The 14,101-nt window shown below is 41.9% G+C and overlaps 1 protein-coding gene across 1 annotated transcript in view; it reads right to left on the minus strand.

Moving 5' to 3' along the window:
• Positions 1–8,320, minus strand: part of slc35f3b (solute carrier family 35 member F3b) — a gene marked incomplete at both ends in the record, with an annotated part of 47,293 nt that extends 38,973 nt beyond the window's left edge. The window contains 2 exons of the mRNA XM_080036394.1: positions 7,162–7,376; positions 8,223–8,320. Of these exons, the coding sequence (XP_079892520.1) occupies positions 7,162–7,376; positions 8,223–8,320 (313 nt within the window). The remainder of the gene's footprint in view (positions 1–7,161; positions 7,377–8,222) is intronic.
• Positions 8,321–14,101: the final 5,781 nt, after the last annotated feature.

The following is a 14,101-nucleotide window of genomic DNA, read 5'->3' on the forward strand; positions in this document are numbered from 1 at the left end:
CTGGGCTTGCACCACTTGAACATAACATGAAAATATAGAATGTTCCGTTCAAACACAGTGGGGAAAACTATGTAAGTATCGGTGAGAGAGTTGGATATTCTTATGATTTGGTTCGCCATTACACTGACTTTGTTGTAAAAGACAAGGCAACATGCCAACTCTCTAAAGCCCTTACAACACTCCAAAACGTACAACAAACAGGGTTTTCATTAATATTTAAACATGTTAAACCAAATCAAAACATGTTTTTACTTCCAAAATGCTTGCTAGTTCACTGAATCTACAGTAAAGTCACTTTGTATTAAATCAGGATAAGACTACTGCTCTGAAATGCAGGTTTGATGCTTTCATTGCTGACTCTCAAGTTTCTCTGGTGAGAGACTATAGACCGAGAGCTGAATCAGGATCCTTTGCCGCTCAGTTCTCATGCGTTCTGCCGGGATAATGCCTCAGTGCCTTTGTTGATGAGTAAGAACCCACAGTAATAATACCCACAACACCCACAAGTGGAAAAAAACTGTAGGTCTGAATAATCTTGTTCAGAAAATATGTTAGAATAGATACAGGCACTCCAGAAAAAAGGGGCACTTTCTCTTGTTCTCTCGAGGAAGAGAAAGGCCAGGGGCTCAAGATTCACCCTTTAAATTCACTACGAGTAAAATGGCACGTTGGCGTCCCCTTTGGACAAAAGCGGTAGTATTTTTACGACGCCAGCTGTCGTGAAGCTGTTTTCTAGCTTGTGCTGGGCGTGCGAGATTCAAATGATCAGGAAGCAATATAGTGCATGTCCGTGTGTTGAAAGTGTGAGGGCACCGGACTCTTTTCGGCTCCGTGAGAGTGGTCAGTGACACAGCATCAACTAATGCCAGTCAGTGCTACACACACACCTGATTGCAATGAGTTGATGCAGTGTCACCTCTCACGGAGCTGAAAGATTCCGTGTCCTCACAAAAAGCGAATGAACGAGAGACGGCAGTTAGTATGGATCACGATGAGGTAATGTGTTTATGTTGTTGTAGGCTAAATAATGACTATTTCCGATGAATAATGGTCATCTGATGATGCTGGTGAGGCAAAGTAAACTTTGTTTTAGTAGGCTACCGCTCATTCATTTAGGAGTAAACACTGCAGTCTAGGTTCGCTCCGTGAAATTGTGTATATGTTGCTTGGCAACACCCTCCCGCCCGCCTATCACTCTCCCTTTTAGCTTTTCTTCATTGCATTTTCTTTTTTTTCTTTGATGGTTCAGCCCCGTTATCAGTCATTATGACGACAAATAACTGTCTCAAACAAGGCTCCCGCTCCCCTTCCCTCACCTGGAGGGATAGGCTTCTCAAATCGCGTTCCTGCGCCACACTGAAATCTGCGACCAATATGGATATGTGACCATAGAGCATGCACGCGTGAACCGAAAATCGGACTGGGTGTGCGACCAGACCAAACGCAGTAATAAAAACTATATTAAAATGTATTTCTTTGCACTGATGGTCTCGTTTGCTGTTAAAGGTAATTTATGATTATGTGAGGAAACATGAGGCTGTTTAAAAGATATTTAAATGTTACTCGTAGCCGCTTTAATGTCTATGTGTTCACGTGCAGGTGGTCATAAAAACCCATTTACAATCAATATTAAATGATGAACAAGTCCTATAGGACTTGATTTTTCTTTGTATGTTGTCTGCTATTCATATCACTGAGACACGATGTGTTTTAAAAATGTATGAATGTATGCATAAAGGGAGACCAACATTATGAAGACAGATCTCTGCATGGTAATGAATTGTTTATCTAAATGTTCAAGTGCTGTTGTCTCCATCTGTTCATGGTTGAGATTGCACGTGTGCAGATTGCAGTGTAACAGGGACTCTGTTTACACATGTAGCAATTTTGCCCCTGGACTGAACATAAGCCTGCATGAGAAGGCTCGTGCCCGTTTCTGTGCGAGCAGCCACTTGGCTTTAATAAGGGCTACAGCTGTGCGAGAAGTTAATCAAGGTTGCTCAGGTTTAACTTCCAGTCTGATGCACATCGTGATAGCTTCACATCACACGAAGAACAAAGGGATGTAGTTATTTCTTCTGTGTGGCTGTGAGAAATGAACTACAGTTCTCTTAGTATGCACCATGTAGAAACCACTGGGTGAATGATGACAATGCTGTAGATACTAAAGAAAAATGTCAGCCATTGAGATTCACTTTGTGGACATTCAATTCCTTTTTTAATTTATTTTTCTATTTGAGTTTGTGGTTGACCGCATTGTTGTGGTACTCAGCTGTGGATTATATTTCTAAGAAAACACAAAACAGTCCTTCAATGAAAGAAAGTACTACATTGTCTAGCTGTATTGCATTCTGCTCTGCCTCTATTGACGATTTTAGTAATTAGTTACTGAACACTGATGTTAAATATGGTGATTCCCCAAAAAAGAGGAGTTTGCAACCAAGCCTGAATGCAAGCCAAATGTATCTGTAAGAAGCTGAGCGAGGGAGAGCGTGTCTTCCTAGCTATTCCTGTCTTTCTCCTCAGCTCCAGCGGAGTTGAAATTAGTGTTTCTCATCACCATTCACAGTTGGCCCATACCTTGCCCATCCCTTCCAGCTGTAGTGTCAACATTACCAGCAGTGAATGTGAAGATTTGGTACATATGCTCTCTCCAACGCTACATTTTTGTGATGGATAGTGCAAGTAAATTAAGAAAAGAAAATAAGTCTGTTAGTCTGATAAATGTTTCACTTCTCGTTGGAACTTGAGAAACCAAAAGGGACACTTAAAGAACACCAAGTCCTACACACTTTTTTGCAGCCTGAACTTCTTTGTGGACTGAACTCATGAAAAGCCTGAAAAACCTACGTGAGCAAAAAAAGCTTTAATGAATACATAGAAATAAATACTTGATGCAGCAATTGGCAACTAGCTCTCCATTTAGGGTCCGGTTATCTTCAAAAGGACCTGCTATAAGCATACACATATAAAAGTCATACTTTTTCAAATTACTGGAAGACCAGAGAAGAGAGAAACCTTTTCATTTAAAGTGCCCTTCATGAGTCTTTGTTACTGTATTTGCTGTATATTCTTTTTAATGCATGTAGAAGACAGTGACAAAATGGGAAGGGGAAAATAAACGATGCGGAGTAAATGCACCGAAAAAGCATTTAATTCCAGTTGATTTCAAGTGGTATCGTTTTAGCTTAGAAGGTTGTTTGTGTCTCCACCGGCAAAGGGGAAAGTGATTACACTCTCAATTTAAAAAGAGGTTTTCACTTTGCATTTTTTGCTGCATGTGAAAAGAGCTCCTTTTATCTTTTAAGAGTTAACCTCCAGCAGCAATATCAAATTCAATTTCTGTTGGGGAAAAATTCAAATCAGCCTGCGAAGAAGACGACTTTCATTTTCATTTTCAATTAATCATGACAGTTCTCTTATTATGCACCATGTAGACACCACCGGGTGAATGATGACAATGCTGTGTAGATACTAAAGAAGAATGTCACCCATTGAGGGAAAAGGTTTTATAAAATTACATCTTGATGGAATTCAGCAGGAGTAATCTCCCATGGTGGATGGACATACAGTAGGGGAGAACGGGGTAAGTAGGCACACTTTTTACTCTAGTGAGAATTGCTCATCACCAAAACATCTGTCAATAGCCATTCCTACATTAAATTGAAGCTTAAGCTGTTGGCTAGAAATGTGTGTCTCTCTTTTTTTCCAACTTATTGTAATGAAGAAGTAATTTACCATCAAAGACACTCTGACACATTGTGACAACCAACCCCATCAAGGGGTCGGTTGTCACACACTATGGGGTTGTTTGTCACAATGTTATCTTAATGGGAAAAATCTTAAAAAGAAGGCAAGGAGGCAGAACCAAATTTGAATGTTTAATTGCATTGTCAAGTTGACAAATAGGCCTACATAACGTTCTGTAGCCTTGGCAGCTGGTCTAGTTTGGGATGCACTGGGTTGTTTTGATTTTGTTGCCCTTTTTTCTTTTGCTTGCTAGCTGCCTTTTCCTGCTCTATTCTTTCCTTCTCTGGGGTGTCAGTGAGGATACAGCTTGACAATTTCTTTCGTTATTGGGTTCCTTTTCTGGCTGCAGCCTTGAGATAACATGTGACAACCAACCCCCCAAAAAATTTGACGACCAACCCCAACTTGAATTTCTTGCTAGCATCAAGGCCAACAACCATCTGACAACTAATTAGCTTGCTAACCACAATCTAAACTATAGTTTACCCTTCACACTTTCTGAGGGTAACAAGTGTTTTGTTATAAACCCATTGTGTAAAAGCCTAGAAGAAAAATACTGAGAAGCGAAATATTTTGAATTTGACATGAAAAACACAAAACATCCTCTCACCTGAAATGCAGCTGTCTTCCTCCAGGGAAGTCTATGTATGTGACCTCTGATCCCAATTCTGGACCTTTTTTATATCAACATTTCAGAGCTAGCGCGCTCTGGTGGCGAGATATAACGAATGTGACATCCAACCCATGTGACAAATTACCCCGTTCTCCCCTACATGAGATAATGTGTCAGATCCTTTGCAGCACTGGTAGTGCCGTTTTACAGCAGCGCTTTCTTTGAAACACACATAAATGCCTCCATTTACCGCCATTTTGAAGGAAGACATTTAGAAAAAACAGATTCAAAGTGCAGTAAGACTGTTTTTTTTCTATCAGGTAGAGCACTTGCAATGATAGTGGGAAGAGAATTACTGTAATTTTTTGGCTGTATTCATCATGTGTTTTCTATTGCAGCAGTGGCTAGAGAAGAGAGGAGGGGAGTCTGAGACAAGAATCACACAGAACACATTGCAGGTATACGTGCTAAACACAGGCTGAATGCAAAGCTGAGGCATCCTGGGATAAAAGGGATAAAACTGCAGTATAATCCACTTATATCTACTACACCAAAAGCAAATAAAAAACCCTTCTTCTTGGATTTTGCATGTACACTACTCGGGGGAGAGTTAATGGCAGGCAGGTATGATAAATGGGCAAGGTTTTCATGTTGTGTGTGGCTCTATTACACATGCAGCTATGTGTAGAGGGCTATTAGAGCACCATTAATGTGTTTGATGTCTCATATTCAGGATATTATAGGAAAACAAGCTGAGTCCCACAGTCACCTTTCATCCTCTGCTCGAGTCATTGGTTACTACAAGCTCCTCTCTCCCTCTCACTCTGCTTACTACCGTATGTAAGAGTACATGTGCCAGTTTGGAAAGGTAGGTAAGTGCTAAATGAAAGAAAGAGGTGTTTGTTTGGGATCCCATTTTCAGTACTTAGCCTCCCACCTCTCATGAAATTGGCCGCCTTCATCCCTCATCCCCTTCACATTTTTAGCCATTCGTCAATGCTTTTTAGTTGTTCCTGAGTAATCATGTTGTGCGTGCTTGAGAGGGCAGCATGCATGGCAAATTCTGCACAACACACATGCCATGCAATGTGTGTGTGCAGTGTGTGCTGAGAGAGAGAGACTCCCATCCCAACCAAGCACAGCTGCAAACTGCTGTGGGTGGTCCAGTAGGAACTGAGCACTGTATGGATTTAGAAGAAGGCATATTTCAATAAAAATTAAGGTTAGGTTTGTTAGAATCAAATCAAAGACTTCCTGAAATGCAAGCCACTTTATCAATTCATTGAAAAGTGACAGTTCTTCAGATGGCCACGCGCACAGCATTTTTTTTCTGATGCAACAGTGTAACTCATCATGAAATATTTCATTCAGTTCAAAAAACACAACCACACTAACAAGCAATCATTGCCGTTAAGTTAATATATAAAACACATTTCATATGTAAAACATGAATACCAGGACTATTTGTTGATGCATTTGGTATTTTAACAGTAATGGCCCCTGCAGAACCTTTCAATATGCAGCTCTTTTAAAAGAAGGTCAGTAAATAAAAAAGTAAATACTCACGTCTATATAATGGCTTATAGCATTAGTATTAAGTATGTAAGATATACCACCTCACTTCACTATCCCTCCCACAACAGTAAGAAAGGAAGCAAAGTCAAGTTCATTTCTGAACAGCAGCTGTCTCCTGAAGTCTGCAGTGTTGAGATGTTACGTATAGCCAGGCCTATGAATTTTGAAATAGCTGTTTAATATTGCAGTCCCTCATATGCAATTCACAAAATGTTCCATCCACTACCAGCTTAATGTCATCCGGCAGCAAAAATCCTCCCGAATGTTTTAACATGGGGGGCGGCGATAACAAGAAAATGGAACAAAGACTGGTAGTTATTGAGACTGTGGTTTGTCCTGGCACCACCTCTGCCAGATAGAGGGCAGCTCTGAGGGCAAGCAGGTGATAACATACTCCATCATCCAGCCAGGAGCAACAGCAGCTCCAGCTCAGCTATTTCAAAACTGATGCAAATGTCACTGCAGTGATGGAGAGGAATAAAACCAGAGATTGAAATAGAAGGTGCCTTGACAACTTTTCTCTTCAAACAATCAACTATTCTGAGCAACTTTCCCGCTGTCTGACCTCAACCTCTACAAGCTCCAGTGCAGCAAACAATAGCTCCTGCAGTGTCTGCTGCAACCAGCGGCATTGGTGATCCTTCAGCAACCAACTCTTAGAACTCTCAGAACAAGCCAGGAGCAAAATGTAGATACAGTTCAATTTCAAGGTCAAGTTCAAAATAATTTATGAAGCCCATTTAAAACAAGCACCAAAGTACTTTACAAGTCAAAAACAAATGGATAAAACACAAACAACAGCGAGATCCCAAGAATACAGTGGGTATTAAGCCATGACTTTAAAGTTTCAGCAGTCCGGGCAGTTCTTATGTGAAACACAGGCTCAGGGAGTCAATGGAGCTAGGCTAAAACGCAGGTAATGTGTGACAGCAGCATCAAGGAGACTGGCCCCACATGGAACACCAGCCCTTGCACTGAGTTACACCAAATTCAGTTTGATGCCAGATGGATGGATAAAATGATAAATAATGCAAGGATGGAGAGAAATAAATTGAGTCCTGACTGAGATTGGGGCACATCACCTTTAATCCAGGGTCCCATAATGTCTGTACATGTGTCTGCATGTGGTTGGTAAAACAATGCAGCATCTTCCTGTGAACTCTCACAATAACAATGACAAAAGCACACATAAGGTTACAGTGCCATGCATGTGACTGACTCACTATTGTAGCTTGCACTCCAAGGCTGATATCCATAATAGCCGGTGATTCGCAGTATCCGCTCCTCTATGGACGCGCTGTTGATGTCCTCTACTGAGCGGGAGGACTTGAGCTCCTCCTTGATGGCCTCGTCCACCACCAGGTATTTGAGCTGCCTGAGTTGGGGGCTGATGTCGGAAAGCCTTCTGGGGCTCACGTCGGGCGACCTGCGCATCCCGCTGGGAAGAGAGAACAAGGGTTGTCTGTGTTACAAAGTGTGAGGGCGCTTGGCACAGTGATAGGGGAGCCTGTAAACCTAGTAAATGACACGAGTAACCCTCCGCTAAACTGGTGGAAGTGTTTTGCGTGTCCCACAGAGAGCGGCGTTAAGGCCCCCTGCAGCGCATCTCTTGCACAGTGCAGGATTCATCATCCTTCACTGGCCCTGGGTCCGCACTCCGCAGTACAACAACAGGGTGAAAGACGCTAAGCCAAAGTGACTGGTCCTGCAACAATTGTATATATATACACTGCGCTGTTCAACTCCTATTATGGGTTTATAGCTATTTGAATCGATCGCGAGTGATTTGCAGAGACGGAGAGGGGGAACTAGTGACAGCTCATTTAAAGGCACTGGAGAACACAGAACTGCGCACTGCCCACTCACTCCACAGAAGCACATACTGTGTCATTTTAATGCAGTGGAGATACAGTAAACCCTTGTTAAAAACACTGGCTCAGATGTTTTGAAAGCCTCAACATGTGAAAGATTAATATGATTTGCTGACCCACTCAGATAGAATGAGCGCGTAACCCCCCCCCCTGCCCCCCGTGCTGCCGTTTGTATCTTAGTCATAGCCAGTAGGCCTATCATATTTTATTATTATCTGATTATAATTACCTCAGTTAAATTCTGAACACTAATCATATTCACAGCGGGAAAAAGTAATGCTGCACACCTCTGCTGGACGGTTATTTACAATACTTTTTCTAAATAAAGTAAATTTACTTTATCAATGCGTAAATATCAAGTGCGCAACAGGTGCGACCTGCCTCCTCTCCCTGTAAAAGTTGAAAAGTCTTACATCGGCATCAAATGATTAGGTGGTCCGAGGTAGCACATACAGTCCCTGTGGGGCCGTCCGACCCGGTCCCACACTGTGCCCTCTCCATCCCCGTACATCCTCACGGCCGCTGAGCAGAGCAGCTACAGGGAATTTAAATCCTCATCGAGGCTGACAAGAGCCCTGTACCATTGTCCTGCTCCTCCTCACCCCAACATATGCCTGTCTGCCCAGCACAAAACACAGCACAGCGCTCGCTGTTGCAACATGAAAAGGCTGTGCTCTACTCTGACTGGAGGCTGTTGGTGTACTGGAGGCACAGCAACAGCGCCATCTACCGGATTCACTGGCATTATCATGATCATATCTTAAAATCCATGCAGGGAATAAATTGCATCAGCTGTAATTTTCTGAACGGGGATAGCTGAACCACTACATCAGTACCTTGATGTGTAGCCTACTAACTAGAGGGCCCAACCATTTTATGTGCAAGTACATATAAATATATATATGGGACTTACAGTTGCTATACGACTACTCTCTCTTCTTTGGTGAAATATAAGATGAGAATGGAAATTGATGTCCTCTTCAGGCCACACAAGCACACCCTGGTGGCCCCTGAATCTCAATCTGACATTTCCCACCTCCACTGACTCAGCTTTTCCATGGCTTTGTGCTTTAGAAGCCCAATCAGTTACCTGTGAAGAGCATGCTTAACGACAAAAGTATAGTCTAATTTGCAACAATTTAAATAGTGCCAATGATTTGTGTCTCAGAGGAGTATCGGGCGTTTTGGATGTTAATCAAAAGACCATCAAACAAAGAAGCAGATGGGAATGAGACACAGAGGCACATAGATTCTTTTTTTTTACAATTGTCCCATTAAATACATTTTTAGAACATTTAATGTCAACACATCAGTATGGGAAAGAGAGAACAGTTATTTTTCTGGCAGTTCACAATTTGTTGTTGTTACTCTTAGTTCTCTCTTATGTGTGGATTTCTTCCTTCCTCACACATCATATCACAGGAATATTGACTGCACAAGTCCAGGCTGTTTCAGGTGTGAAAACATAGCGCTGTTAACATATATAACCTCTTCTTTTCAGTATAGATTTTTCAACAAGTCACTGTGCACTGGGGGGAGGCCTATAATTCACAGTGTACTTTACCAACAGCAATTTATGATGATGGCAAGGCCCGTATTTCAACTGTCTGTGTGAACGGAGGTAGAAGAGAAAACAGTTTAAATGTTCTTTCAATTCTACCACAGAATCAAAAACAATTTCAGGGACATGATTACATTGAATCAGAGGTAATTGGGTTATTATGTTCACTGGGGGTGATAATATCTAACTAGAATTTAAAATCAACAATACCACTACAAGTAGTTTTTCCGCACTCCTGTCAATAAGATATTGAAATTATTTTGAATCTTTTTGAAAATCCCTCATAACACTGATGAGACTATAAATAACCTATACCTTTGATGCTTAGTCTGTAAGCCTGGCAAGATGTAGATGCAATGTTGTCTTCTGTCCCTAGATAAACCTGAGCAGTACATGCATTCCAAACCATGAGGAAGAGTGAAACCCTATACCTTGTATGAAGTGGGTAGTGTTGCCCATAGGTCCCGGGTTCCTGGTCCAGTCCCTGCATTGCGTCGGCATCCTGTGAGCTCCTGACTGCAGAGAGCAGCAGCACAAGTACCCAGACTGATTTTTGGAAGACAGGTTTTTTTTTGCATCGATCAATGACCAGCCACCCCTCACACCTCTGTGCTGGGGGTGGATGGGGGGGGGGGACAACCTGTGCTTACTCCAGCAAAAAAGTGTCTAGTCTAGTCATCAATACGCGGGTCAACACCTCCCATCGGCAAATGTTGGGGAGGAGAGAGGATCAGGTTCATCTTGCATAATGCACCTCTCGACTTCACAGCTTCAGCCAAAGCCCAATCAATTCTCATTGTTTGACCTTCTGCTTTGCCAAAACTACAATTATGTGGCCACCTCTCCTGTGAGACTCAGCCCACATGAATATTTAAAAAAACAGTTGAAACAAAAAGAAGTGCTGATATATTCATGCCATTCTTTTGCCACCCAGTACGCCATCTTCCACTTCAGCACTCCTCTAGTAGTCATTTAATTGGCGCCCCGAACTGCAGGGTGCTGTGCTCTCTTCTAAGTATAGATCAGAGATGAAGTGGGAGCCAAAGCTCAAGGCCAAGAAACATAAAATGAACACTGTGAGATTAATCCAAATTTGGCTCCACAGGGAAGACACAAGTGACAGATAAAAAATAACAACTCATTGGTCATTATCATATGGTCATTATTAAAGTTTTCTGACGATCAATAAATTGACGGGCCTTTAGTTGGACCTTTTCAACAGCAGATATATTGAGATTTAGTAAAGGGAAAGGCACAGGTAATAACTAAAATGGGTTACAATGAGTCAGCTTCCTAATATATGAAAGTTCAACGTGCAACAGTTCCATGTTACTGGTGGTATCATTGTGAAAACAGTAAAAGGTTTCATAGCCTTTCATCATAACATCCCCCTTATTGCTAAGTCGGAAACAAAATGCAGCATTTAAAAAACTTTGATCTGCTTTCTAAATCTCTTCCATCTCATCCTCCTTCATCCACTTTCAGGCATTTAAAAAAAATGATATAAAAAATCCTCTCGCCTCTCACCATCAATATTTAATTCAGTGCTCAGCCTGGAAACAGTGTGGCAGGCCACTGCTGATTGGCCAGTGAAACCAGTACAAAAAACGTCTGTTCCTCTGTTCAAATGTTATTCTACCCAGAAGGAAACATAACCTTTATGGGATCGGCACCCTGCGGTCCCCAAGGCCTCTGTGATTTCTTCGGGGTATGTTTTCTATTCAGCTGCCATTATTGGTAAGGTTGACACACAGCTTGAAGGTAAAGCCAGAATCTCTGTGGATGAGGGGAGGCGCTGAAGGTATTGTGTGTCAACATCATGAACCAGTTAGCTGTCCGGTGGGAAGGGGAAAGATTGGCATCTTCTGTCTATTTTTGTCTGGACAGCTTTAACTGCCCTGATTTCCATTCTTAGATAATCCCTTTCTAGTTTGGCTGACAAATGAAAAACAAGACAATACATGTATGATTAAGGTCCTAGAGGACTCCTTGCCATGTCCCATACCAGGGATATGGCATCTTAGCTGGCAGCCTCACAATAGTTCACACAGAATGTGTTAAGGGAATTTTTACACATAGATGATTAAATATGATCTGCTTATACCCATCTAATACATTTAACCTGTGACTGAACTACACTTGATAAACACTGACGTTGACCATTAAATATTCAGAACCATAATGTTATAATATATAGAACATGTGCCAGATGGAAACTTGGACTATTGTTATTTATTTTCATTGACTCTGTAACATGCCCTATTAAAAAGCACTATCCTATTGGATTAAAACATCTGTCTGCTACCCTTTCCATGGACATCTTCTCCTGCGATGAATGTCTGCTTTGCTTTTTTTAAATTGCCAATTTGCAGAAAGGGATTTGAAGTAATTGGTCAGACCATGTTGGCAACAGAAAACTCTTGAAACATGCCTCTCCATGTCCCTAAGGTTGTCCATTTGTCACATGAGAGCCAATCGCTCCTTTTGAATATTTATAACCAATTATGTTGTTTGTGAAGTCTTGGTGAGGAGAAAATCCCATGAAGGTTATTGGAAATGCACTCTGATGCTGATACAGTATATACATGACATATACATTTGCCTTTTGTCATCCAATTAGCGGCCACAATATTTCACCTACATCTTCACATGCTTGCCTGCTGGAAATCAGATCTGATGCACCCATGATGTTGGCTGTAGTGGGATGACAAAGTGGAAAAGATAAGACAAACATACTGTTTACCTTGCTGTTCCATTCCCAAGAGTTTCTTCTTGTGTTTCAGCATGACTGCTGATGGTTCAACCTGTGAAGGCTTTCGTCAAAAGACTGCACTGTTGGGAAAACCACATCAGCAAAACCACAGTTTGTCTGTTGCTCTCTTTGTGTATTCATATTTGTTATCATGTTCATTCAGGCCTTTTTTTGTATGTTACATCAGTGCAGCTAACTGTTAGTCCCGATAACAAGACAAACTCACACTAAAGAGATGGAGGTTTCACTCCAAAATGGTTGCAAGAGAGAGAGAGATAAAGAGAGAGAGAGAGAGAGAGAGAGAGAGAGAGAGAGATAAAGAGACACATGCCCATTTCTGCTGCTGCATCTTCATCCACCCCTCCTTCTCTTCTCTCCACCGTTCTTCTGGTCCTGTCAGTTTGTCTCACCTCTCATACATTCACAAGAAGGGTAACTGGGGCTTGGTGCTAATATTTGCTGTGTGCACACACACACACACACACACACACACACACACACACACACACACACACACACGCACACGCACACGTGCACACATACATATATATACATATCTGTCAACCTAAGGTTTTCATGCACAATTATATTGTATATTGCATCGAAGTTGTTGCATCACGCTGTCGTTAATAAAACGTTAATAAATATAACCAACAGACAGTAAAAATGAGCATCGTGTTTGCTGAAGCAACTGAGAGCAGTTGCACAGTTTGCAGTGGGGAATGTGTGTGCTTGAGGCCCCCTGCATTCCCACAGTCCCAGGGTGTGTGTGTTGTGTGTGTGTGTGTGTGTGTGTGTGTGTGTGTGTGTGTGTGTGTGTGTGTGTGTGTGTGTGTGTGTGTGTGTGTGTGTGTGTGTGTGTGTGTGTGTGTGTGTGTGTGTGTGTGTGTCAGTATATAAATAGAGTTGCACCACCACCAGAAAGCAGTGCTATGGGGTTGATGCCAGTCCTCTCAGTCTCAGTGTAGTCCTGGGTGACCCCTGAGTCACTGGTCCATTAGTTAAAGCTGCAACAATGGATCTGACTGACCTGTGAAACATGAATGATAAAATGTCACGCATTACACAATGTTCTCTGGGGGCGATTCTGCAGTGCATGTCACTCTTGGGCTTTGCTGGAGTGACAGTTTGATGCATGCACAACAAGCAGTACTTAAAGAATAACTTTAGATACAGTGCAATGATGCATTTCTCACTTTCTCAGACGGATATATTAGATCCTTCCAGTTGCAAGTTCTGAACTGAATTCATTTTGATCCTCACAGCTGCAGGCTTAGGTATAGTGCGCATATGAATGAAGCAACAAGATCACATAGCAATATTAATGACGTGCAAGGCGAGTGGGCTATATTTCTGTCCTGTGTGTAGGGATAAGCCTTAAGGGAATAGTTCCGTTCTGCCTCGATACCCTCCTGACTGACAGCATGGCTGTGCAGCCTGACAATTCTACTGTATGTTTGTGTTTGTGTGTGCTTCAGCCAGTCACTTGCCAAATTTGGAGGGTCATTTGTTGGGAGTCTCTAAAGTCAGATCTCATTCATTCACATGTAGCTCATGTGCCACCTCCCGCTAAAGGACAGTAAGAGCAGGAGCAGATGGCACATGCCCATAGGCTATTACCATGCTGTATTTTGCAGTATAGGCTATGTAAACCAGCATGCTATTTTGGCTTTTCTGACTAACAATCCATGCCGAGAGAGTAATGTAAAATGCCACCACTATAGGGAATCAAGTTATTGTTGTAGAATGTTACACTGTCACCTGCAGGCAATGAGCTATACAGTATAGGCTAGATGCGTTTGCATAGCTCCTTTTTATGCGTTTGCAGTTCATATTGCATAGTTTGAACTTGTTATGTACATTCAAAAGAATTATTGCAATTAGTAGTCAGATCCGTGACTCCCAACTGTGGTGATTTGTAAAACAATCACATTATGTAAATGAACAGACACAATTCCTTGCTGATTGTGAATATGGTA

The sequence above is a fragment of the Ammodytes marinus genome (assembly GCF_949987685.1).
Source record: "Ammodytes marinus genome assembly, chromosome: 11".
In the NCBI taxonomy this organism is placed as follows: Eukaryota; Metazoa; Chordata; class Actinopteri; order Uranoscopiformes; family Ammodytidae; genus Ammodytes; species Ammodytes marinus.